We start from the raw sequence: 24,096 nt of genomic DNA on the forward strand, positions 1-24,096 counted from the left end.
AATGAATCTCACATCTGTGTTACACAGTGTGTTGTGCGGGTGGTTGGGGAGGCCACACAGAAGACTCCTGAACTGATACAGGTTATGGCAGGCATAGGCAAACTCTGGCCCTCCAGATGTTTGGGACTACAATTCCCATCATCCCTAGCTAACAGGACCAATGGTCAGGGACGATGCGAATCACAGTCCCAAACATCTGGAGGGCCGGAGTTTGCCTATGCCTGGGTTATGGCACCTCCAGGGTCCGGGATCAAGTAGCTGGTGATGGAAAAGTTCTCTGCCTCAGACCTTGAAGGGCTGCAGGCACATGTGTTTTAAGTAGCACCTCAGGCCCTGGGTCTTTTGGGGGCGTCTATGTGCCTCAAACAGTTTGAGAAAATCTCCCTCTTATCAGGCAGGTTTTCCTACCCATCCCTATCAAATGCTCGGGATTTCCCAGACTCCAGCTTCCAAAGAAAACTTGGCCTTCCTACGGAAATTCCCCCTCTCCACCTCCTGATGGCTCAGCCAAAACCTCCCCTAGCCTCCCTTGACCAGTTAGTTGTTCATCAAGGCTCAGCAGCTGCTACATTATGCATCGAATCGGCCCAACCGCTTTCTAAAAAATACTATCATTTTAAATCGACGAGAAGGCTGCAGAAACAAAGGTGAGAGCGCGCGCGCGCGGTGAGGGAGGAACTCTAGGGATGCCACTATCAAAATCCTTTAAAAACAAACAACAAACGAAGAAACAAACCAACAAACCTGGGGCTAGGAAAACTTAAGAGTGCGCACAGGCTGTCAGGAAATCCAGCCTGCCCCCAAACTTTCGACACGTGGGCGCAGGGGGATTTTTAGAGGAGTCAGAATTAAGAGGCGCGAGGGCGGAGCAAGGAAAGTGAAAGGACAGGGGACAATGGAACGTTGACATGGGATGTTGACGCGGGGATGGAACGTTGGACTGGTACTCTCGAACGGACGAGAGAGAGAGAGAGAGAGAGAGATAGAGAGACTGCCGATTTCTCGGAAAAGAATGTAGTGAGAAGAAGGAACGCTGCACTGGCCCTTCCTGATTGGCCAGCTCGCCTCCTCCTCTCTTTCCATTGGTTCAGAGACAGCCCCCCCCTCGGGAGGGAGGAAACTCCGTATCCTTCAGCCTCTAATAGAAATAGATATACACATATACCCCTATATTGGCAGGGCGAGCTTCTGTTTCATCTTTCATGACCTGGTATCTAGCGTAGATAAAGATCAGCAACCGGTACAGATGTGGAGGTTAGTGCTCTGTGTGTCCTGGCGTACTTTCCTTTTGCTGGAGTTGCCGGCTAACCTTTTTTCTTGCAAAGCGAAAATAACAATTTAGCCTGGGGGCTTCCAGGCTACAGTACTAATAAGGGGCACAAAGTTTTGCTTAGCTCTTAGACCTTGCCAGACCTGAAGATATTTGTTCTTAGACTGTGGATCCGTTTGCCGCCCTGAGTTCTTTCGGGTGGAAGGGCGGGATATAAATGAAATAATCATAATAAATATTTGCCTCCTTGTGAAACGGGTTTATTTTTGTATGCTTCCCTATTTTTTCATATTTCTTATTCTTACCAATTTAGATTAGAATTATCCTTATTAATTATTATTTTTGCTATTGATATCATTGATATTAATAATCTAGCGCTAAACAATATATATGCTTTAATCCAATGCACGTTTATTTGGTAGCAAGTCAAAGAACAGCCTATTGGAATGTGAGTAAATATTTCTACATGTGCCTTGTGATCTATGTACGAGAGCTTTGTGGAGTTTTGTTGACTGCTATCCAGATTGAGAGAGAAGTCATCAGGACGGAACAAAGTGTGGCTGAAGCCACTCTCCAGGCAGTAAATGTCATTGGACTTACGCCTGAGTAAATTTACTTAGCATTGTGCTGTTGCTTCTGAGACAGGATGCATAGGGTGGCAAGTCTCTCACCTCTCCGTGTTGTGTGTTTATATTGTACCACTGTGTTTTGAGTGGAATTTAAAAGAAATTGTGTCATGGGTTTAAAAAAAATCATGTTCTGTACTGGAAATTCAGAACAGATTCACACCTTGCTAACTCTATGCAAAACACATCACAAATAACTTGATTCCTATCAATATTAGGAAGTTGTCTTTGTTGTACTTTTTCTGATGCCTGCTAAAAAACCTTGTTTAAGTAAGCCTACCCAGACATGTAATTTTATCACGTATGTTTAAAAAACTGTTGGTTTTATCTATACAGTATTTTGATTATTATGTCTATTTGGTTTTTTTAAGGTCTGATGATTTTATCAGTACATTCTTATGAATATTTTATATTATTTTATGTAAAGTGCTTAGAGGTTTCCCGGATGAAGCAGTACCGTATATAAATCTTGTTAAATAAAATGAGTAAATAAACTTAGGACACCCCTTTTCTGTATTAAGCCTATTGTTGAACCCACTGTATGGGCTTCTTATTCCCATGCAAGTGTGCAAAGGAGTGCACAAGTAGCCTTGGACTGTAGAAAATGGGAAAAATAGACAAATAAGAATTATAAAAAGTGTAACATGCTTAATCTACTAAAACGTGCCTATATAAAATATTGTCCAGTAACATGTACAGTGAGTAATACAATCATTATAGTAGTTCTTAGTTGGTTTAAAAGCAAAATGATCATAGAGACTAATTCCTCTTCGTTTGACTTAGTATATCTACTATTGGTACTTCTTTTCTGGGAGAAACATTCAGAATTTCAGATTCTAAGATGAATTTTCAGTGTGGTATCTTGGTTTACAATTAAGTGTGGCTACGTGAAGCAGGCAGTAATTACAGAAGATGAGCCCTTCAAGATCAGACCAATGTACAGTAGGTACGTACTGGTATACTGCACATGCAGAAGGTTCCACCTTCAACCCCTTCCATCTCCAGGTAGGGCTAGGAAAGATTCCCTGCTTGAAACCCTAGATCCTGTAGAGCTGTGGCCGGTTAGTGTAGACAGTAGTGAGCTAGAAGGCTAGAAAATTAATAATAATTAGAATAATTCATGACTTATTAGAAATATTAGTCACTTGTTACCTAAAAGGTTTCCGAGTGGCTTGGATTTAAAAATGCAATAATGACTTGAAGTGGAATCATTGTTTACAGACACTAGCCTTCAGCCTTTGTGTTTCTCATCTGTTGCAAATAACGCAAGATTACAGCTGCAATCCTGTACGTTTGCGGGAAGAGTAGCTCAATTGGTGGACATAATATCAGGGCCATTGGCAAAAGAATCCTGCATTGAAGAGGGTTGGACTAGATGATCCTTGCGGTCCCTTCCAACTCTACAATGCTATGCATACTTACTTGGGAGTAAATCCCATTGAACTGAGTAGGTAAGCATAGGATTGCATTGCACAATTAAGTGAGTTCCCTTCTGACAAGACAGTCATCTGGGGGCGTCTCCGTGACACAGCTTTGCTAATTGGAACTTGAATTGCTTGACTTTTTCACCTCTTTTTAGTGCTCAGATTTTTTTGTTCCTGGTTCTCTCTGTTTGTGTATACTGTATGTTTCCCACCATGGGGCATCAGGTGGCTTTTTTGGGTGGACGAGCAATTTAGGTCAGGAACTTGACATGAGGAAAGAATTGAATGTCTTCATGTAGCACAACGGCCTCAATTTTGCTCCCCTCCCACTTTTAAGCCATTTTTAAAAAGCATAGGAGATCTTCTAAAGGTTTAGCTCCTTTGGTCCTTAAAGGGCAACATCATGTCTCTGACTTTTGGCCCAAAACAGTTTATTACATATATTATTCTGTCTCCTTTAATGTCCTGCATGTTGCGTTTACGAACTGACCAGTGTTGGAAACAAAATGATAAAGGGACCCCTGACCATTAGGTCCAGTCGTGACTGACTCTGGGGTTGCGGCGCTCATCTCGCTTTATTAGCCGAGGGAGCCGGCGTACAGCTTCCAGGTCATGTGGCCAGCATGACAAAGCCGCTTCTCGCGAACCAGAGCAGCACACAGAAACTCCGTTTACCTTCCCGCTTGGAGCGGTACCTATTTATCTACTTGCACTTTGACATGCTTTCAAACTGCTAGGTTGGCAGGATCTGGAACTGAGCAACGGGAGCTCACCCCGTCGCAGGGATTCGAACCACTGACCTTCTGATCAGCAAGCCCTAGGCTCTGTGGTTTAACCCACAGCGCCACCTGCATCACTTGTTGGAAACATAGTGCCACATTAAAGGGACATTCTTCTGATTTAGGTTGGCCCATAAAATGTTAGTTGAAGAATAGTCAATGTGGTGCCTCCAGATGGTGTTGGACTCCAACTCCCATCATTTCTGACCATTGGCTGTAATGGCTGGGGCTGATGGGAGTTTGAGTCTAACAACATCAGGAGAGTGCCATGTTGACTAGCCTTGCCTTAGTTCTTTTTGGTGCAAATTAACACTGTTTGCTCCTTAAGATTCTGTGTGCCAAGGGGTGGAGTGGGGTGGGGAAATAGCTCAGTGGCAGAGCATCTTCTTTGCATGCAGAAGGTCTCAGGTTCAGTCCCCAGCATCCCCAGGTAGGATTGGGAATGGGGAAGACTCCTGTTGCTGCTGCCAGTCATCGTTGAACAAGCAATACTGAGCTATACAGTATAAGGAAGCTTCCCATGCTCCTATCCACGTACCACATGTAAAGATGGGTGTAGATATCAGTTGTTTGATATCTGTAGATGAACATTGTTCTATTGAAGACCTATTCAGAGCTTGAATTTGGTGCCTTCTGATAAACTAGTGGGGATTTAGATCTCATGTTTACTAAGTATGACCAAACTTGACTTGGGCTGAACAAGATTTTTTTGGGGGGGAGGGTAATGTCTTTGTCTTAAATTTTACAATGGTTCCTTTCACACTGTTTTCCTGTTTAAAATATTGTCACTCTGCTCAGAGTCTCTAGGAAGGGCAGAATCAACATTTAAATAAGCAATCCAGCATTATTTTAATTACTTGTGCTTTACATTAAACTAGCATTATGTTACAGCCCCCAGACTCTCCATTTCATTCTCCAGTTTGCCACTCGGTTACTTCCTCAGTCTCTTACCTTCTTAGTTCTCAGACTTGCCACTACATCACTATTTTAGGACTTGATCCTATGCACTCTTATCTGAAGGAAAGCTCTACTGAAATCATTCAGACTTACTTCTGAGTAAACGTGCATAGGATGGGATGGTGGGTAGGAAAAGCATTAATGGTACGCTTTGACCTTGAAACTATGAAACTAGAGCTAATGAAGAATAAACCAAAACAGGGCCTTGTCCTGGATTTCTAAAAACTGGATTGCTACTGGAATTTGTCTTATTATTCTCAACTTAAAACTTTCTAAAAATTATTCCTTTACCTGGCCAGAGCTCTTGGAATCTTTTCATTGGATTTCCATAGATGGCAAATGCAGCTGATGGTTAGATTGACCATTCAATCTTCCATTCAATGCTTCCATTCAATAGATTGACCATTCAATGCTTCCATTCAGGATGTGTGATCGAAACGGTGGAAGACGGCTCAGGCAATGGCTGATTGAACAAATTGATAGCGGGATGTATTCTGGCCTGATCTGGGAGAATGATGAGAAAACCATGTTCCGTATCCCATGGAAACACGCAGGGAAGCAGGATTACAACCAGGAGGTGGATGCATCCATATTCAAGGTATGAAGAATATGCCTTACATCAATGTTGCAAATGTCAAATCTGTTTATTTCCCTGAGTTTCTTAGTAGTTGAAACTTTCTATACCTTTATAAAAGCGAACAACAACTTTTCAAGTCACAACTCTTGAGGTTTCCATAAGTCTTTTGGATGGTGCATTTTCACAATCTGAAGTCCGTATGGGCTTGTCCTCTATATTAAGAACATAAATAAGAGTTCAGTTGGATCAGACCATAGGCCCATGCAGTCTAGCATTCTGTTCTCACAGGGCAAACCATATGCCTCTGGGAAGCCCACAAGTACAACAGCGCTCGCCCCACTTGTGATTCCCAGCAACTGTTACTCAGAAACATGGTGCTTCTGACAGGGACTCATAGGATTGTAGAGTTGGAAGGAATCCTGAGGGTATGATAGCCATTTTCAAATATCTAAAGGGTTTTCACATGGAAGATGGAGCAATCTTGTTTCCTCCTGCTCCAGAGGGTAGGACCCGAATCAATGGCTTTGAGTTATAAGGCAGGAGATTCCAGCTAAACTGCAGGAAGAACTTTCTGATGGTAAGAGCTATTTGACAGTGGAAAGGACTTTGTCAGAAGGTGGTGGTGGGCTCTCCTTCATTGGAGGCCTTTAAGCAGAGGTTAGATGACCACCTGTCATAGAGGCATTAGTTGAGATTCCTGCATTGCAGGGGGTTGGACTAGAAAGCCATCATGGCCAGTAGCCATGGATAACTTTATCCTTCATGAATTGGTCAGATCCCCAAGGTGGTGGTCATCACTACCTTTAGTGGGAGCAAATTGTGTCATATGTGAAGAAGACCTTCCTCTTGTCTGTCTTGAGTCTTCCTGTATTCAGCTTCATTGGATGACTCTGGGTTCTAATATTATGAGAGAGGGAAACACTTTCTTCAAAACATGCATACTTCTGTGCACTTATATCATGTCCTGCCCCTACTACGAACGAAAAACTAACATTTTGAAGTTGTCCAAGCCTCTTGGTCACTTTGGTTGCCTTTCCTTGGCTTATTCCCAGTGGTTTTTGTAGTCTTAAGTTTCTTTTAAAAGCCACCTGATAAAAACGGCTTCTTACTACACTTTACCGAAGCTTTGTTTATTTCAGAGAATTATTTTTACGCTTCCCTTCAAACTATAGCTTTCCCAAGGCAGTTTACATTACTATGAAAATACTCTGTTTTATTTAAAACAAATATTAAAATGTACAGTTTGAATCGTAATGAAACAGCCAGTTTAAAAAATGCTCAAAATAATAAAAATCAGTAAGTACAAACTTTCTTAAAAATCTGAACCAAAGGAGCCAGTCATATATTTCTCAGAAGGGAACTCCATTGAGAAGGCCCTATCTGTAGTGCCTGCCAGCCCAACTGATCTTAAAATGCAGAAACATGAGTAAGGCCTCCAAAGCTCTTCTCATGGAGCTGGAGTAGCTTTTACATAGAGAATGTGTGAAAGAATACATTTTTTTCCAAAGGAACATATTTTTTGTGTATTTATGTGCTGCATGGTACTCAATCTGTTAGCTGTGCAAATCATCCTATAGTGACACCTAGTGAGAGAAAAAAAGCAATACAATGCGGCTTTGCATACAATAGAAGGAAAAGTACCCATACAATTCATATAGGATACCCATTTGAACTTTTAAAATAGTGAGACTGTGATATAGACTTTGAACGATGAGGGGAAGCATAGAGAAGACATGAACTGGAGTGGGAATGACATTTAATAAGACTGGAATGCCCATTGAGGCACTTGAATGGCAGGGATGGTCTTGCTTAGAGATTGTACTCAGTGAAAGTTCACAGATTTTTTTCTCTCCATTTGGAACCTCAGAAAGCAGTGGTACCTCTTTGTGAGAAACTTTCCTGTTTATCCTCTAGGCTTGGGCAGTCTTCAAAGGGAAATTCAAGGAAGGTGATAAAGCTGAACCAGCCACATGGAAGACAAGGTTACGCTGTGCCTTGAATAAGAGCCCCGACTTTGAGGAAGTGACGGACAGGTCACAACTGGACATCTCAGAGCCATATAAGGTCTACCGCATTGTTCCAGAGGAAGAACAGAAATGTAAGTGTAATGGAACCACGCAGGATCTCATGGTGTAGCTCACAGTAGATTCTGCTTCAGACCACAGGCAAGAGATGATTTGTTTAAAGACATATACAAAGTTTCTTCATATGTATTGTACAGCAAGCCCCAAATATCTATGCATTTTGAACAAACTGAGGGGCTGTTCTCCAGGAGAAAATTAATTTTGGGGGGGGAAATACAGTGTGGGAACATTTTGTGTGTGTTTTAAAACTACTTTATATTTATTTTATAAAGAAAATGGAGATGTAAATTTCCTAATAAATAAATTTCTTCTCCTGATTCTATAGTTACTTAATCATCATCATCGTAGAGCTTTGCAAATGGAAATATTATCTACCTGAATTCAAAAGTTGCAAACCACTTTGAAACTGAAGTAAAAGGCTGATTGTGAGTTGAATGTGCCGCAGGATTGCGTCTGCTGCTGCCCCCCTTTGCATGCATGCCATAATCTGCAGCAGAATTTGCATGTGCATGAACTGTTTGCATGTAGGGATGCAGACAGTGTCTATTTACTGGTTCCCAGCTGCATGCAGAGTCTGTTCACATGTAGGCTGTCTTGGAAGTTATGAATGCATGCATGTGGTGCAGCTGGTGTGCATGATCTTGCTCCCCCTTGTACAGTACACACATTAACCACCATGAATGTGCTGTGCTGCAGTTGCCATATTCAGCTGTCATTCATCAGTTATTCTGTCTAGGTAATATCCAATACCCATAGGAAAATGGGAGAAGCTGCCTTATGCTGAGTCCATCTAGCTCAGTGTTGTCTACACTGATTAGCAGAGGCTCTCCAGGGCTTCAGAAATTACATTCCCAGTCCTACCTGGAGATGTCAGGGATTGAACCTGTGTTCTGCAAAGCAGGTTCTGTACCCCCAGAGTACAAGGGAGATGGGAGATGGAGCTTGCTACACATCAGGATTTGATTTACACACAAGTAAAAGAAATTCATCAAGGTGCTTTTTTCCTTTCATGGCTCCCCTCACTCCCTTCACTGATACAGCTTTCTTTGAAAACTACACCACATTACTATGTGTCTTGCATTCCGCGAAGTCTCCATTCGTATCACATCCCAGTGTCAAAGCGCTGTGAGAAAGCTTTCACGGCACCTTTTATTGTCAGCCTCAGCACCCACACCCCAGTGCTCGGTTTGCAAAGCCCCAGGTGTCAAGGATACAGAGCAACAACTCCCCGCATTGGCCCTTTGCTGGAGTAAAGCAGAGCTGTGCATTTGTGGTTACAGTAACAGAACACAGAACGTCTGTCTTTGAAATGTCCGGTATTACACGAGCCTTGCTCTGTTTTATTTTTATCTGTGGTTTTTGGTGTGTGGTGACTTTTCAAGCATACAAAATTGAGCTGTCAAGAAATCAACCCCCATAAGGCTGCAAGGCTTAATGCTCATACGAACGGCTTGCAGTTTTTCTGGAAAACTGTCCATTGTCTACTAAGTCCACACACCTTTTTCGGTGGGCAGTGTTGTGGCCAGGCATCTGGGCCCCTGCAGTGATCCTGTGTGAGGATGGGGAGTCGACGCCCCCTTGTGCCAACCCGGCCATGTCATTGTGGCCCCGCTGGCCAATCAGTGCCGGTAGGGGTGTATGGTCGTGGGAAATTAAACTGCGGTGCGGCCGGGCCCCCCTTACCTTTTTGCCAGATCTCCCAACCCACCTGCCTCTTTTCATGCTTTGCTCTGACATGACCTTGCTATGGACAAATGTCGGCCTCTATATTGTTGGGGCCAGATAGGATTTTTTTCCACTTGGCAAATTGGTTTTCGCCTACCTTGTAGCAATCGTCACAACTTTGTGAGGTTAGGCATTGGGTAAGTCTTTGTTTGGATGGAGGAGAGGTTGTAGCCTCTGCCTGCCTCTCCTCATTAAGGGTATCCTGTTAAAGGGATCCGCAGGTGTGGATCCTGTCTGATGCCTGGACGTGGGCTAGGGCCATGCCACGACCCCAACGGGGACCCCTCGGGTTGCCCCTGTTTGATGCAAGTCAGGCATAGGCAAACTCGGCCCTCCAGATGTTTTGGGACTACAACTCCCATCATCCCTGACCACTGGTCCTGTTAGCTAGGGGTGATGGGAGTTGTAGTCCCAAAACTCGTAAGTCATAGGGCTATTGGTGGTTTACCCTTAGTTGGACTCACTGCAGACGGGTGGGAGTCGAGATATAGCCTGGCTTCACCCAATGCCTAAGCCAAATTGCTCACATCTGTAACCAATAAACCAATGACTTATTTGAATCCATAAACCTAAATACTCGTGTCTGTGTGTTCCACTAGGGAACTACAAGTCATGGGGGTCTTGGCAAACAAATAACCTGGATCCCAGGGTATCATCAAACAGTTTTCAGATTATTTGGGGTGGAAAGTAGGATGGTCCTTACTGAAATACCTAAAACCCTTTTGCAGAGGGCCAAACTGCATGCCAAAGTTGCCACTCTTTTAGAATAGTTTGTAATGGTATTCAAATTGTGTTTCTTCCCAGGCAAAATGGGGATGGGGAATGGGTGCAGCTTGAGTGAAGTAAAGGAAATGGAGTGCAGTGCTTCTGCAATAGATGACTTGATGAAAGAGGTAATTAACACCCCCTTTGCACATGCTAATATATCACTTTATTTCTTCATACTTTCTATCTTTTTTCTTTTTTGAAGGGTCACTTTACCATGTACAGTATATATATTTTTGTATGCATTAGTTGGCATTGCAAAAAGTGTGAATTTCAAAGGATGGCTGTGCTTCAGTTAATGTATTGCTTTGGAAATTGCAGATTTTGTAAGTTCACATTTAAATGTGAAATGAATCGAATTTCTCCTCTATCCCTCTCCACACATGCTCATTCCATACACACCTTTGCCCTCGAGTGTCCAGGCTGTATGGCTGAAGAGGGCTTATGTGTATTGCCATACGGGACTGGAATAATGGTGTTAAATTCACCATTCCATCCCTTCATTCCATCCCCTTTCATTCCATCCCCTTTCATTCCACCCTTCATTCCATCCCCTTTCATTCCACCCAGAACGAAATTTACTATACCATTTCATATTTTCATTTGTCTTATTTTTTTTAGAAAGCTTCATATATTGTTTAATTAAAAACCAACCAACCTGTAAGCTGTTTACATAAATAAGTTAATAATATATATATATATTTAAAAAAATAGCAAATAAATACATTAAAAACATGGTGGATGAAGTAATCAGAATATAGATGAAAGGAACAGTTTTCAAAACAAATACACATAATAAAATCAAATGTCTTTGTAGGCTTGCCTAAACAAAAAAAGCCTGCAAACCACAGTTTTACAACTGTCAAGCTGCAATTTGATGTGTGTGTGTGTGTGTGTGTGTGTGTGTGTGTGTGTGTGTGTGTGTGTGTGTCTACCTTAGGAGTGGTTAAAAAATTACTGAAACAATGTTAAGTGCTTTGAAACACACAGTGTTTTGGGGGGGACAGAAGTCAGTGGTCTGGGATACCGTCACTTTTTTTTTTTGCTGCTGGTTTTGCTGCCATTTAGTGCTGATGTGAGTACTTGATAAGAAGCAGCAGCACTGGACACACTGACCTCTTCTCTTCATAGGTGTAGCCAAGCCGGGGGGGGGGGGGGAACAGGGAGGCAGCTGCTCCCCTAAATCAAGTATAAATGAAACTAACAGCTCGGTTCTGCACCTCTAACATAAAGACTGTCCCCTCAACATAAATCCTGGCTACAGTGGTACCTCGGTTTACAAACACAATTGGTTCCGGAAGTCTGTACTTAACCTGAAGCGTACTTAACCTGAAGCAAACTTTCCCATTGAAAGTAATGGAAAGTGGATTAATCCGTTCCAAACAGGTCCGCGGAGTACTTAAACTGAAAATACTCAAACCGAGGCGTACTTAAACCATACATGCTCTTCTCTCTCTCTCTCTCTTCCACACACACACTCTCACACACTTTCTTTCTCTGTCCCCCCCCCACCTCTCTCTCATAGTCCCATTCTCTCTGACACGCATAGAATTTGTGTGTGTGTGTGTGTGTGTTTGCATCTACTATGTCTTTATAAGCATTACTCTTTATTTCTGGAGGGAAACATCTTTCTTGGGAGTCATCTTGTCATACTAAGCAGCAGAATAACTTTCACGAGCATCACTGCTTTCAGGTTACATATACAGTACTTATAATGTTAACATTGCCATCTCAATTGTCGTCTTCTATCTCCCCCCCCCCATAAACTTTCCAGCCCCCCTCTGCAGTGGATGAATACCTTGGCACAATTAAACGAAGCCCTTCACCGCTTCAGGAGAATGGAAGAAACCCACCAATACCTGACTGGTGGACTCAGCAGTCAAGTCCTGGTAAGACGCTGTTAAATGTTCTCAGAAAGTCAAGGTGCTCACATTATGGATACAGTAAACACCAGTACATGCATCTTAAGTTACACGCGGAAGCTAAACATATAAGCCCTTCAGCCTTTCAGACATGAAATTCATGTCTATATGAAATATGTTCCAGTGTAGCCAGGAAAGTGAGGTCCTCAGATCATTCAGTAATAGGCAGTGGGTATTTACCCTTCCAGTCTGAAAGTATTAATCTCTTAGCAACCATAAGGGCTCACAAATTCCACTTTTGTCCTGCCATTTGTACTGCAGAAATACTTTTATAAATATAAATACATAAGCCATCTTGTTTAGGCAGGCACTGGTTTTGGTGGGCAAATAAGTATTTATCCAATGCCTCTGTTTTAGCTGCTGTTTCTGTTTTGCTTATAATGCAATTAAAAATAATAATGTATTTTTGGGTTGGTTTGTATAGATGTTAGCTGCCCTAAGTGGTGTGCAGGCACCAGAAGGGCAGGATGTCACTTGTTATAGAAGTAAATAAAACAAATACATGTAACCTTTCTTTTCTTTTTTTAAACCCACAGCTTTGCCGCTGATGAGTGGGTTCACTGGCTACGAAGCAGTTCATTCAGGTATGGCGACTCTTCAGCTTCCTCCCACAGTTAACATCTGGTACAGTTAGCCTTCGTTTCATTTCGTTTTCAACCCAAATCTTTTTTTTTGGGGGGGGGAGTTAAAGATACCAAGAACTCCTGCTTCCCCGCCCCCAGTAAAAGCAGCCCATGGTGACAGGACCCTGTCAGAGCCACTATAACTTTGTTGCTGAAATTAGGTGCTTGAGTTTGTCGTTTGCATTCTCCCTCCAGACCCCTCTTCCTTTCATGTTGTGTCTTTTAAACCAGGGGACCGGCACTGTGTTACCACAGATATTTGTGAGCCACTTTAGGAGCTATTTTCTTTTGCCGAAGAGCAGTATTAACAATGCTTTATATAAATAAGTAAATAAATTGGCCACATACAACCCCATGATGGGTAATTGCCACATACCTCTTCACAGGCTATTCCCAGATGGTGATCAACTTCTACTATGGCGGGAAGCTGGTGGGAAACACAACAACCTCTCGCCCCGAAGGTTGCCGGATCTCCCTTGGAGAGCTGCCTTATGCCCTGGAAAGCTTTGATAACGTGCGGTTTCCGTCGGCGGACGTGATCCCAAATGAACGGCAGAGACAGATCACCAAAAAGCTCTTTGGACACCTGGAGAGAGGTGTCCTTCTGCAGTCCAACAAGCAGGGCATTTTCATCAAAAGGCTGAGCCAGGGCCGGGTCTTCTGGAGCGGGAACACCATGATCTACAAGGACCGCCCCAACAAGCTTGACCGAGACGAGGTGGTCAAGATATTTGACACCAACCACTTTTTCAGAGGTACGGATGGGGGATGAATCCGATTCATTTCGTGTGTAAAGACCAATCTACCCAATACCCAATGCAGGTGTGGTTCTGCATCCTGCATAAGTTATGTGTAGGTTCAAAATTTGAACGGAATTGCAATTTGTTTTGTCCCTTCTCTCCATGGGGAAGAGGGGGAAAAGATCTCATCTAAGTCTGGGTATTCTGTTCTTCATCCCCATCTTTTGAGGTTTCAGCAGGCATTGCCACACACAAACTTAAAATATTTTGTGCACTCCTAACGGCTAGAAACTTGTTTCATTTTAAACAACAATAATAAAAAGCGGGTATTCCTAGAATTCTCATCCACATGCCCCTCTTAATATGTTCTGGGAGTTCCCCAACCATGTGGAGCAAATTTAGGGGGCACATGGGGAGAGAAGAGGGAGGGGAAATTCCACTGCAGAACTGTTTAGTTGGATGCTGTCCAAGATTATTATTTTTTTTATAAAAAAGTAAGGACAGCCTTCACTGAATTGTATTTTTGAGTATCATAGAATCATTCATGCTTCTACAGAGACAACAAACTTCTGTACACACATAACATTCCCTTGTTCAGCATTCCAAGTACAGTACCTCTGTCTCCATTTCGTTACACACCCACCTGCAGTTGGGCTCCCAGACACAGAGACAAATGACTTCTGCCTCTAATTAAAACATTTGCCATTTTCTTCTTCTAGAACTTCAGCAGTATTACAACAATCAAGGCCGCTTCCCAAACAGCAAAGTTCTTCTATGTTTTGGGGAGGAGTTTCCAGATGCTACCCCTTTACGCTACAAGCTGATCCTTGTTGAGGCAAGTATTATAGCCTGTCTTGGTGTCAGTTGTTTATATTATCTCTGCGCCCCTGAGTTCTTCTCTGACTTGAGTTCTCTCATTTATAGTGCAAGACGATCTTGTGATTTCCTAGTGTTAAATTCAGGGAAGTTCCTCCTTTCCCACCCACATCAAGTGCAGCACATTTCTTTTCTGTTTTTAAAGCAGGCAACCAAGGTACTAGTCCTCATGTTTGGGGAAAATGTTTTAAAATGTGCTTTATGCTCAGGGATGCCTGATTTTGGTGTCAGTAAGGCATTCTGCCCCCCCCCCCAAGTTTGGCAACTGAACCTGAGGTGGCCCCCCTTCCCTTTATGCAGGTAGGCCCCTTCATAGAGAGAGCTGTCTGCTCTCTAGATGGCTTGGTGTGCCAAAACATTTATTTGATAGCATAGGCATGCTAAGCTGCTGTCTACAGAGAACACAGAAGTGTCATGTTCCCTGCCATTAAGGCTTAAAAGTCTACATGAGACGAGCAAGGCCAGGAAAAGGGGAGAGGGGACTTTTATGGAAGAAGTCTTTCCAGGCATGGTCTGCGCTTCATAGCTCTATTTCCAAGCATCTTTTTTTCTTTGCACTCCAGACCCACCAAAACCTGCTGGGGGAAAAACCCCACTTAAAAACTTTTAAGTGCAGCCTGGAAAGGGTGTGGATAAGGATGGATAAGCCCTGTATTCACAAGGAGGTTTCTCTCATCATAATCATCATCTTATAGACAAGGCAGATAGATACAACCTCACATTTGACAGCCTCTTTCAAGTATTTCCTCTATCAAGTATTGCAACAAAAAAAGAGAAAGAATACAGTAAGCCTGCAACTTACGCACATTTAACTTGCGCATGATCAGCTTTTTGTACTTGTTGTTGTTTTTATTAAAAATGCCAACTAAAAAGGGGATGGGTGTCCAGAAAAAAAGAATTAAAAAAATTCCTTCCAGTAGCACCTTAGAGACCAACTAAGTTTGTCATAGGTATGAGCTTTCATGTGCATGTTTTATTTAATTTTTTTGTTTCGACTACGTCAGACCAACACGGCTACCTACCTGTAACCAGAAAAAAAGACTTTGGCAATCCTGCCTGCTATTGCATCCAATGTGTTTTGACTATACATGATTTTGGCTTTAGGTGCAATCCCTGGAACATAGGGCTTAGTGTACAGAATTGTTTATCCTGTAAGAAGGAGAATATTTGTAAGAAAGAAAGTAGAGTAGGACTAGCACTGAATATTAACCCAGTCTAGTATTCAACTGGTTGCCAGTTTGTTTCCTGGCCAAATTCAGGATGCTCTCGTTAGTGTTCAAAGCCCTAAATGACTCCAGCCCCAAATACTCGAAAGACCAGCAGAGGGGTTCTTCTTGGTAGTTCTCTGCCCTCAGAGGTTTGGGGTGGGGGCACACATTCTCTGTGGCAGCCTGTAAGTTGTGGAGCTCCCCACAGACGTACATCTCACACCTTCCTTATGTACTTTCTGGCAATTGCTGAAGGCACACCTCTTTGCACGGGCTTTTGACACTTGAGGTGTATATTTTTGGGACCTGCCTTAATTATGTAATTGCAAGTAGTTTTAAACTGCTTTTAATATTTTGTTGTCATGTTGTGTTTTAATGTTGTAAACCACCTTGGGGCCTTATGGTGAAGGGCAGAATAATAATAATAATGATATCCACAATTGAGTAGGACCATTCTGCTGCACATTCAATCCTTCAAAGGTACCACTGCTCAAAATAAGGATTTCTGATCTTTCCCCAACTTTAGATTGAGCAGCTGACTATTCGTCAGTTGGTGGAGGAAGCTGGGAAGAACGACAGCAACTCTTTGATCCACCCGATAGGCGAGGAGCTGCATTATGACCAGATATATAGGAATTTCCAGGATTCTTGTGGACCACACCAAAGACCCATTTTCCGAGAAAACCAGCAAATCACTGTTTGAGAGAATACTGGGCAAAACATTTGTTTTTTAAGGATTCAGTTTAGATCTATTTTTGTATCACCACCATCCTTTTAATTTTTCCTTTTGGGAACATTGTTCTGGGTTTTTGAATGTAGGTGTGTGTGTGTGTGTGTGTGTGTGTGTGTGTGTGTGTGTGAGAGAGAGAGAGAGAGAGAGAGAGAGAGAGAGAGAGAGAGAGAGAGAGAGAGATTGTTTGTGATGTTTCCCCATAAGGAATTTGACATAAAAAAGGAAACAATTAAACATTCCTTTGGGCTTCTCAGCACTATAAAATACATCTAAAGTAGCTTTAAAATCAGTACTGGGGTATTGCTGGATGGCTTGGTTTTTGAAAGGAAAAAAGTGGGGTTGTGATTCAGCAGCTTTGATCCCAAAAAGACACGCACCATGTTGATTCATTGGTCTCAGAACAGAGAGGGACATCTGTAGGGCTGTTTTGCTGTCTGGGTAATGTGTTTCCTGAAGAGGAGGGGTGACGCAAGCTCCAACCACTGTATCCCCCCCCTTTTGGTATAAATGTCTGCATTTAGGGGAATATGGAAGTATCCCCAAGGAACATATCTCCTTGAGTTGTTCAGTACTGGTCATCTAGATGGAGCTGCTGTCTGTGTGTTCAGTGTACCTGAAATGTAAACAATATAGATAGATAGATGATAGAGATGATAGATAGATAGATAGATAGATAGATAGATAGATAGATAGATAGATTATTGACACACACACACACACACACACACACACACACACACACACACACACTGCAAGGCCCAGTGAATGAGACGCTTCAACTGAAGAGATGGGCTTATATGAGCTTTGCAAAAAGGGACTCAAAGGGGCTGGTTCACATGTGTGTGTCAAGTCGTCTGATTTCTGTGCACTCAATCACTGGCAGCTAAGCATGTGAGCAGAGTCCACTGAAAAGTCTAAGGGTGATGTGAAAACGTTATTGGTGGTGATCTCCATTAGCTTGTTCCCATGCACTGGGGGAGGAAGGGGGTGCGGTGGCTGCGGTCCGCCCCGGGTGTCATCCCTGGGGCGGGGGTGACATCGCTGTGCCACCCCCGCCCCTGGGACACTTGCTGCTTCCTGTGGGTGCCGCCGCCTTGGGACGCTCACCCCCCCTGGGTGGCTAGCCCTGTCCCCGTGTGCACAGCTATCTCCACCTCTGTTCCCATGTGCAAGTAATTCCTTGATGTTGCAGTCATCAAGTGATGAATATGCATGTGTGAACCTAGGTCTGCTCCCCTGCTCCCAAGACACCCATCTTTAGCTGTCTTGTGGCTGCTTTGCTCTCTTTATATTTTCAATATATCCTGGTGAGAATTCTGTGACGACTTTGTTGACCAAGTGGCTTCTTACTTATGCTATTAAGAAACCACACCCAGCTTTACATTTTTGCATCTGTGTAATATATTCCTGCAAAGTTTTATTTTAGCTCATATTGCATTGTTGTTGTTGTTTTGCGGTGGAGGGGAAGGGTAGATTAAAATGCTCAGTCATTTAAGAATTAAACAGAATGCTGAACATATGAAATTTGTCTTATATGGAGTCAGACCATTGGTCCATCTAGCTCAGTATTGTCTACACTGACTGGCAGCAGATCTCCTGACAGAAGGTCTTCTTCCAGCCCTGCCTGGAGATGATGGGGGATTGAATCTGGAACCTTTTGCATACAAAGCAGATGCTCTAAAACTGAGCTGTGGTTCTTCCTGATTTTGTTTTATTCTTAAATAGTAACATGTACCCCACCCCCTTAAGCTATGTTAACTATGAAGGGTTTCTCAGTAAACAAAATACCCCAAGAGCGAAATGTGAACAGCTCTACTTGGTGAGACCAGTACCCTAGCTCAAAAGGGCAAGTGATGGATGCTTCAGAGCAGAGTTGGGGAAGTTTATTCAGTCTGAGGACCACATTCCCTCCTGGGGGGTCACATGACAGCAGTAGCTGAGGTAATGAATGCACCCATTCCTCCAGCCAAGCAAGTAGGAGAGAGGCATTGCTACCATTCAAGGACAAATTCCAGCAAGGCTTAACAGCTGGAAGGGGAAGTGGTATGGAGAGGGGTGTGTGGCCTAGAGAGAGTCCCAAGGGCAAGACAGAGAGGTCCAGAGGGTTCCTGGGCCTGAGGTTCTCCACCTTTAAGAAGAAGAGCAGCAATGTGTTCTTGGCTCTTTTCCATCCAGGCAAACTTTTGGAGGATGCTGCTGTATATAGCTATGTTAATAGGAAAAGCATAGATGAGTGGGTCCATAGGGAGGGTGGTGATGGTGGGGATCCAGTAGGATATGCATCAATGAGGACCAACCAAAGGGTCCCAGAATAAGAAGCTATGTAAATATCTGTTTATAGAGCTACATCAGCCTAGGCTCTTAAGGAGCTATAAGCACACATGTGCTTCAGAGATCCCTTGTGATTGCGAGCGCACAGCTGAGCTCTCCCATCCACTTCAGTGGAGGGAGCAGTTTCGTGTGTGCCAAGAGGTGAATGGGTGAGCACTGCAACTCATCTGTGCACAACTCATTTGTGAATTGGGCAATCTCTGTGTTTATGCCATGGTTGCAGCAGGAGGAAGGGGGTAAATCTCTGTGTTACTTCTTGGCACAATAGGGGTGTGACACAATCACTGGGAGGGGAAGAGGAGCAGGAGTTACGGTAGTTAATTGCTACTTTTCTAGAGAGTTGCATGCCTCGCTCTGAGCAAGCCCCTGAGAGAGCTGACCTTGGAGAGATGCACAAGAAACTCTCCCCGGGAGGTGGTAGTTGTGATCTCCCCCACCCCCGCCACTGCATTGTAAATGGGGAAGAGGAATGTGCAGAAATCCCAGGGGGGAACACTTTAGAGTACTGCGAAAACTACAATGGTTAAAATCCAAAGATCATTGAGGGACAACAGTCATGTGTGCTAAAGCATGTGTTCAGTGTATGTACAGGTTAGGAGTGTGTACAAGCTATCATTAATACAGACCCTGCCTGTGTGTGTGTGTGTGTGTGTGTGTGTGTGTGTGTGAGAGAGAGAGAGAGAGAGAGAGAGAGAGAGAGAGAGAGAGAGAGAGAGAGAGAGAGAGCAGTCATGCAGATGTTTGAAAAGGGGCATTACGCGCATTTTGCTGTCAGCTTAAAACCAAAGTGATTGATTTGATCCCGTGCTACCACATGCTTGATGGAGCACTCACATGGAGCTCCTACCTTATGCAAAGTCTTGTCCACTGAGGACAGAAGTGAGCAGGGAAACTTGCGCTCAAAAGTGTGTGACTATGCACCCCCAAGAACAGACACAGTGCTTTGGATCAGTCTGAATGTCTCCATCTATAGTAGGCAAAGTATTTATTGTAATTGCTTGTTTTAAAATGTTTTGTGATTGTGTACCAAAGGCACCCACCAATAAATATCTATCTTTCGTAACCTCTTGTCTCTGCTTTCAAATGGGTAAATAAATTTACTCTCACCTCATGATGCTTGCATTCGTCTTGTTGGGTGGTAGTGGTGCTTTTCTCTGTGTGTATGGGGGGGGGGTTGGCGGGGGTGTAGGGAGGTGGTGGTTGAAATCTGCATTTCAGTGCATAGAATATGAGGAGATGTGCTAAAGGAATAACTACCTTTCTTCCACTGCTGTAGAATTTTGGGAACAGGTTTTAAAAAATTGGGTATTATTATTTATAGAAATATTTCTGTACTGCTAATTTATTTTAAAGAACCCAGAACTGTTTGCAACAGTTGTTCATAAAAAATATGATTTTAAAATCAGAAATCAGGTAACTATTGTGGAACAACATCTTTTTAACAGCCTGCATAAGCCTGATGGAATAGAATAGTTTTCAGCAGGTGTTTAAAAGTTGAAACAGAAGGCACCTCTTGAATCTCTATGGGCAGAGTATTCTACAATACTGGGCCAATGACACTAAAGGCTCAGTTCCTTCTTGTCAAATGAGCCTCACCAACTCTGGAAATGACCAACAACGTTCCTGCAGGGGTGTGCCACTTTAAACAGATTAGTCTACATTAATCTCAGGGTCATAAGTTCAAGGGCAAAAGGTTGGGCAAAAGATTCCTGTATTGCAGAGGGTTGGACTCGTGTTTCCTTCCAACTCTACAACTCTATGATTCTATGAAAAGCATCACAATAGTGAATGATTTGCATTCTAGCTGAGGACTGAGTAGGTTCTATGACACACACATACCCTCATCAAGAACATCATTTTGTGCAACACTCAAGTAAATGCATGGGAATCCATTCTTTTTGTTGGAGAAAAAGAGTGGGTGTGCCTTCTGTTGAACCATGAAGATTTGTCCTGGCTCAACATGGTGTTGGTCATGTAACAGGGCTTATGAAACAGGGCTATATACAGCTCTCTGGTAGGGCTCCTAAAGAAAATGCTTCCTCGCCCTTGCTGTAGATGGAAGGCTAAAATGCACCATAACTACCATCCATTCTGTGCACGAGACCAGAAGAATTGCCAAGGTTTAGGCCAGCAGCAGTTTTGTGCTTGGCTTCAGGTCCAATGAATCTGAAACCTGGAAAGATCCAGTGGGATGCTCCAGCTTCCCTTGGTACTGACCTGATGGGAATGTAGAGAGGCTAAAACCTACCAGAAGTTGCTTTCAGTTAAAACAAGCTCTCAGGACCGTGAACACCAGGCTGCATCTGCTTCCTCCAAATCTCTTGTGTCTATGCAAAAATGTGTTGGAAAATCAACAGCTGCTTTTTTAAAAAAATCTTTTTGCAGTGAAAGCTATTGCTCAATGTGAAATTTCAGGCCATTTCCAAAAAGTACGCCTCTGATTTCTTCTTGACATTGACCTTTTGTAATCTGGGACATTCTCTGCAAGATGCTTCAATTCAACTGCTCTAAAACAAACATTTGCAGAAGAATATAAGAAGAAGGAGGCTGCTGGATCAGGCCAAAGGCTCATCTAGTCCTGTTTTCACAGTGGCCCAATGGATGCTGATGGGAAACCAACAAGCAGGACCTGAATGCAATTCCCACCTGCATCACCCACTTGTGATACCCAGCAATTGGTGTTCAGAGACAATAGCTTACAATCATTGAAGAGCTTACAATCTTTACTAAGTATAAGGGGACAGGTCTCTGCCCTGGAGAGCTTACAGTCTAAGATCTGACACAGGAAAAAGATCCAAGGAAGGGGAGACAGGAACAGGCAATGAAAGAACCTGAGCTATTTCAATCACCTTTGTTTTGGTTTATTAGTTACAGAAGGGCAAGGGAGAGTCAGAAGTGGTGCCAAAACTATCATGGAAAAGGTGCTCAGTAATCCCGTTTACCACACAAATGGCCACAGAGTACTAAAAGTAAAAAGGAGGATGTGGTCAACCTGAGTGGCACTTTTGTATGAAAAAGCCACTTCAGTGAATGGGTGCCCTAGACCACATCTATGCCTTACACCTAAAGGAGTATTATGCCATTTTAAACTGTCATGGCTTTCCTCAAAGCATCCTAGGGACTGTACTGTAGTATGATAAGAACCTTCTTCCCCACACAGAACTACAATTCCCAGGGTTCCTTGGGAAGAGATGCTGATTGTTGCTCTGATGTAGTTCTGTGATGGAATAGGGGTCTGGTAACAACTCTCAGTACCCTCAACAAACTACAGTTCTCAGGATTATTTGTGCGGGAGCAATCTTGTTTAAATGTATGGTGTGTAGGCAGTCTAAGGAAATAGATTGAGTCATGTGCTTACTGTCCAAACCAATAACATCTGGAGGGCACCAGGTCTCCCCCCACTCCTCATTTACAGGAAGACACACAGGTAGAGTTAAATTTTGGAGCTTGGTGTTCCAAGAAGAAAATTATTCTACCATCTGTCAGACAGATGCTGCTGATGTCCTTTTGTTCGGAAAGCTGGAAGGCAGAACTCCCTTGATGAGGTCAGATGCTGCATTGCAGAATAACCAATGATTAAATAAGGGATTCCCTGCCAAGGCTCATGGTTGTAATTTGCTAATGATTTTGCACTAGTGCTTTAAAGCTACAAGAAACCCATCGGTTTAAAAGGCCACTTGCTTCCATGTGGAGATGGAAATGCAGGTTTCAAGCAGCAAATTGCTCCTTTTCTTAGCCTGAGTTCATACCCTCCAACATTTCTCCAGTGAAAACAGGGACATCCTATTCTACATCAGGAAACTTCTCCTGCATTGGATCTCACCACACACATAGACGTCATATGCACATCTACATTGATCACATTGAGCCAATTGCAACATCTCTGCCAAACCTGCCTCGCAGGATTGTTGTAAAGAAAATATGTGTGAGGGAAGGCATCTTTACAACACCTTCAACTGATAAAGGGAATGAAATAAAATCTCAGCTGTAAGCTGCTTTGAGTGAGGGAAAAAGGTGGGAAATGATGATGATGATGATGATGGAAACTGTGAGAATGATCAGGAACATAACAGAGAGTAAATAAATTGAATGCAGTGGGACTTACTTCTGAGTATAAATGTTTCAGATTGCAGTGTAAGGGTGTCTAGGCTTTGCCCTGTTACCTGGGAGTAAGCTCCATCAAATATAGTGGGACTATTTCTGAGTAGGTTCCATTTCTGAACCTATTTCTGAGTAGGTTCCATTTTCAATAAAGGAATAAACACTCCATGCATTTCCCAAGAAATAACTGGCTGCTGCTGAAGCATTGCAATGAAATATTTTGAAGTAGATTGGTGACCTTTTCCTTCAAAATTAAAGGAATGGTTTTGTATGCCACCTTCACCATTTCCTTTCAGTACAAACAGGTCTTTTGTACTTACACATACATAACACCACTTTAAATTGTTTTCCGAGATGTGGAGGGAAGGAAAAAGGAAAAGCAAATCAGAAACCGGCATGGCTTCTGGAATTCTGGGACTGCCCCTGGAAAATCAGGACACTTGGTATGTGAGTTTTGCTTTTAAAAATTGCTCACTCATGCCTTGCCACTTAGCTTTCAGACCAAGTGCACATTGACTTCTGCAACCTCACCTTCTCATCTGTGGGTGGGGAAAATCTCTAAGTCAGAGCCCGGAGTGGCTCAGTTTCTCACAAGACTGATGCAAATCGTTTCTCTCTTTCAAATGACTTTCATTACAAGTATTTTCTCGGTGAAACTTGGCACACCATGATTCAGGCTCATGTGTATTTTCTGTCTTTTTTTTTGGGGGGGGGGTACAATAGAACATGTGATTCGTCCTGTATCAGGGTAAGATTTGCTAGTGGTACATTTTGAAGCGCAGGTGCTTATCATGAAAGCCCCCACAGCTGCACCTGCAATGAGAGCACAGTTGTGCTCCTGATCAGCTTGCAGGCTTCTCATTAGGGCATCGAGTTATCAACTGTAAGAACAGAATGCCAGATTAGATGGACCTTTGATCTGATCTGGCAAGCTCTTTTCATGTTCTTAGCCATGAAAACAAACATACAGGCCTATGTGTTGTTTCTAATTATGCAGGCAGCTATGTTGATTCATTATGACACACACACACTACCCTATGAAAAGCTACTTGGGAGTAAGTGCCATTGAACTCAGAGGTGCTCAAGTCTGACTGCATGGGTTCAGCTTGATAAAGCTTTAGCCAAAGATACTCATCCAGCAGAAATGCAGCCTTTAGCTTTCAGTCAGAAATGCAAACCATCCTGCAAAGAACTATAGCCATTTAAACAGCATACTTGAGGTAGGAGCTGAATCAAAGAAAAGTATCCACTTCCTCTGTGTTATTCTGTCAGAAACAAAAAGGAAAGGCTCATTATATCACCTCATTCACTTGCCAGAACAAGGAAAGTCCGTCAAATGCCCTGGTATTCTGGCA

The 24,096-nt window shown here is 43.0% G+C and overlaps 1 protein-coding gene across 1 annotated transcript; it reads left to right on the plus strand.

The window, feature by feature from the left end:
• Positions 1-871: 871 nt before the first annotated feature.
• On the plus strand, positions 872-19,764 carry IRF8 (interferon regulatory factor 8). Its single transcript, XM_035120579.2, has 9 exons — positions 872-1,254; positions 5,480-5,654; positions 7,548-7,731; positions 10,247-10,335; positions 11,982-12,096; positions 12,666-12,713; positions 13,139-13,507; positions 14,212-14,327; positions 16,103-19,764. Exons 1-9 carry the CDS (start codon positions 1,247-1,249, stop codon positions 16,277-16,279), a joined length of 1,281 nt encoding a protein of 426 aa, XP_034976470.1. The 5' UTR covers positions 872-1,246; the 3' UTR covers positions 16,280-19,764.
• Positions 19,765-24,096: the final 4,332 nt, after the last annotated feature.

This window comes from Zootoca vivipara, chromosome 6, assembly GCF_963506605.1.
Source record: "Zootoca vivipara chromosome 6, rZooViv1.1, whole genome shotgun sequence".
NCBI lineage: Eukaryota > Metazoa > Chordata > Lepidosauria > Squamata > Lacertidae > Zootoca > Zootoca vivipara.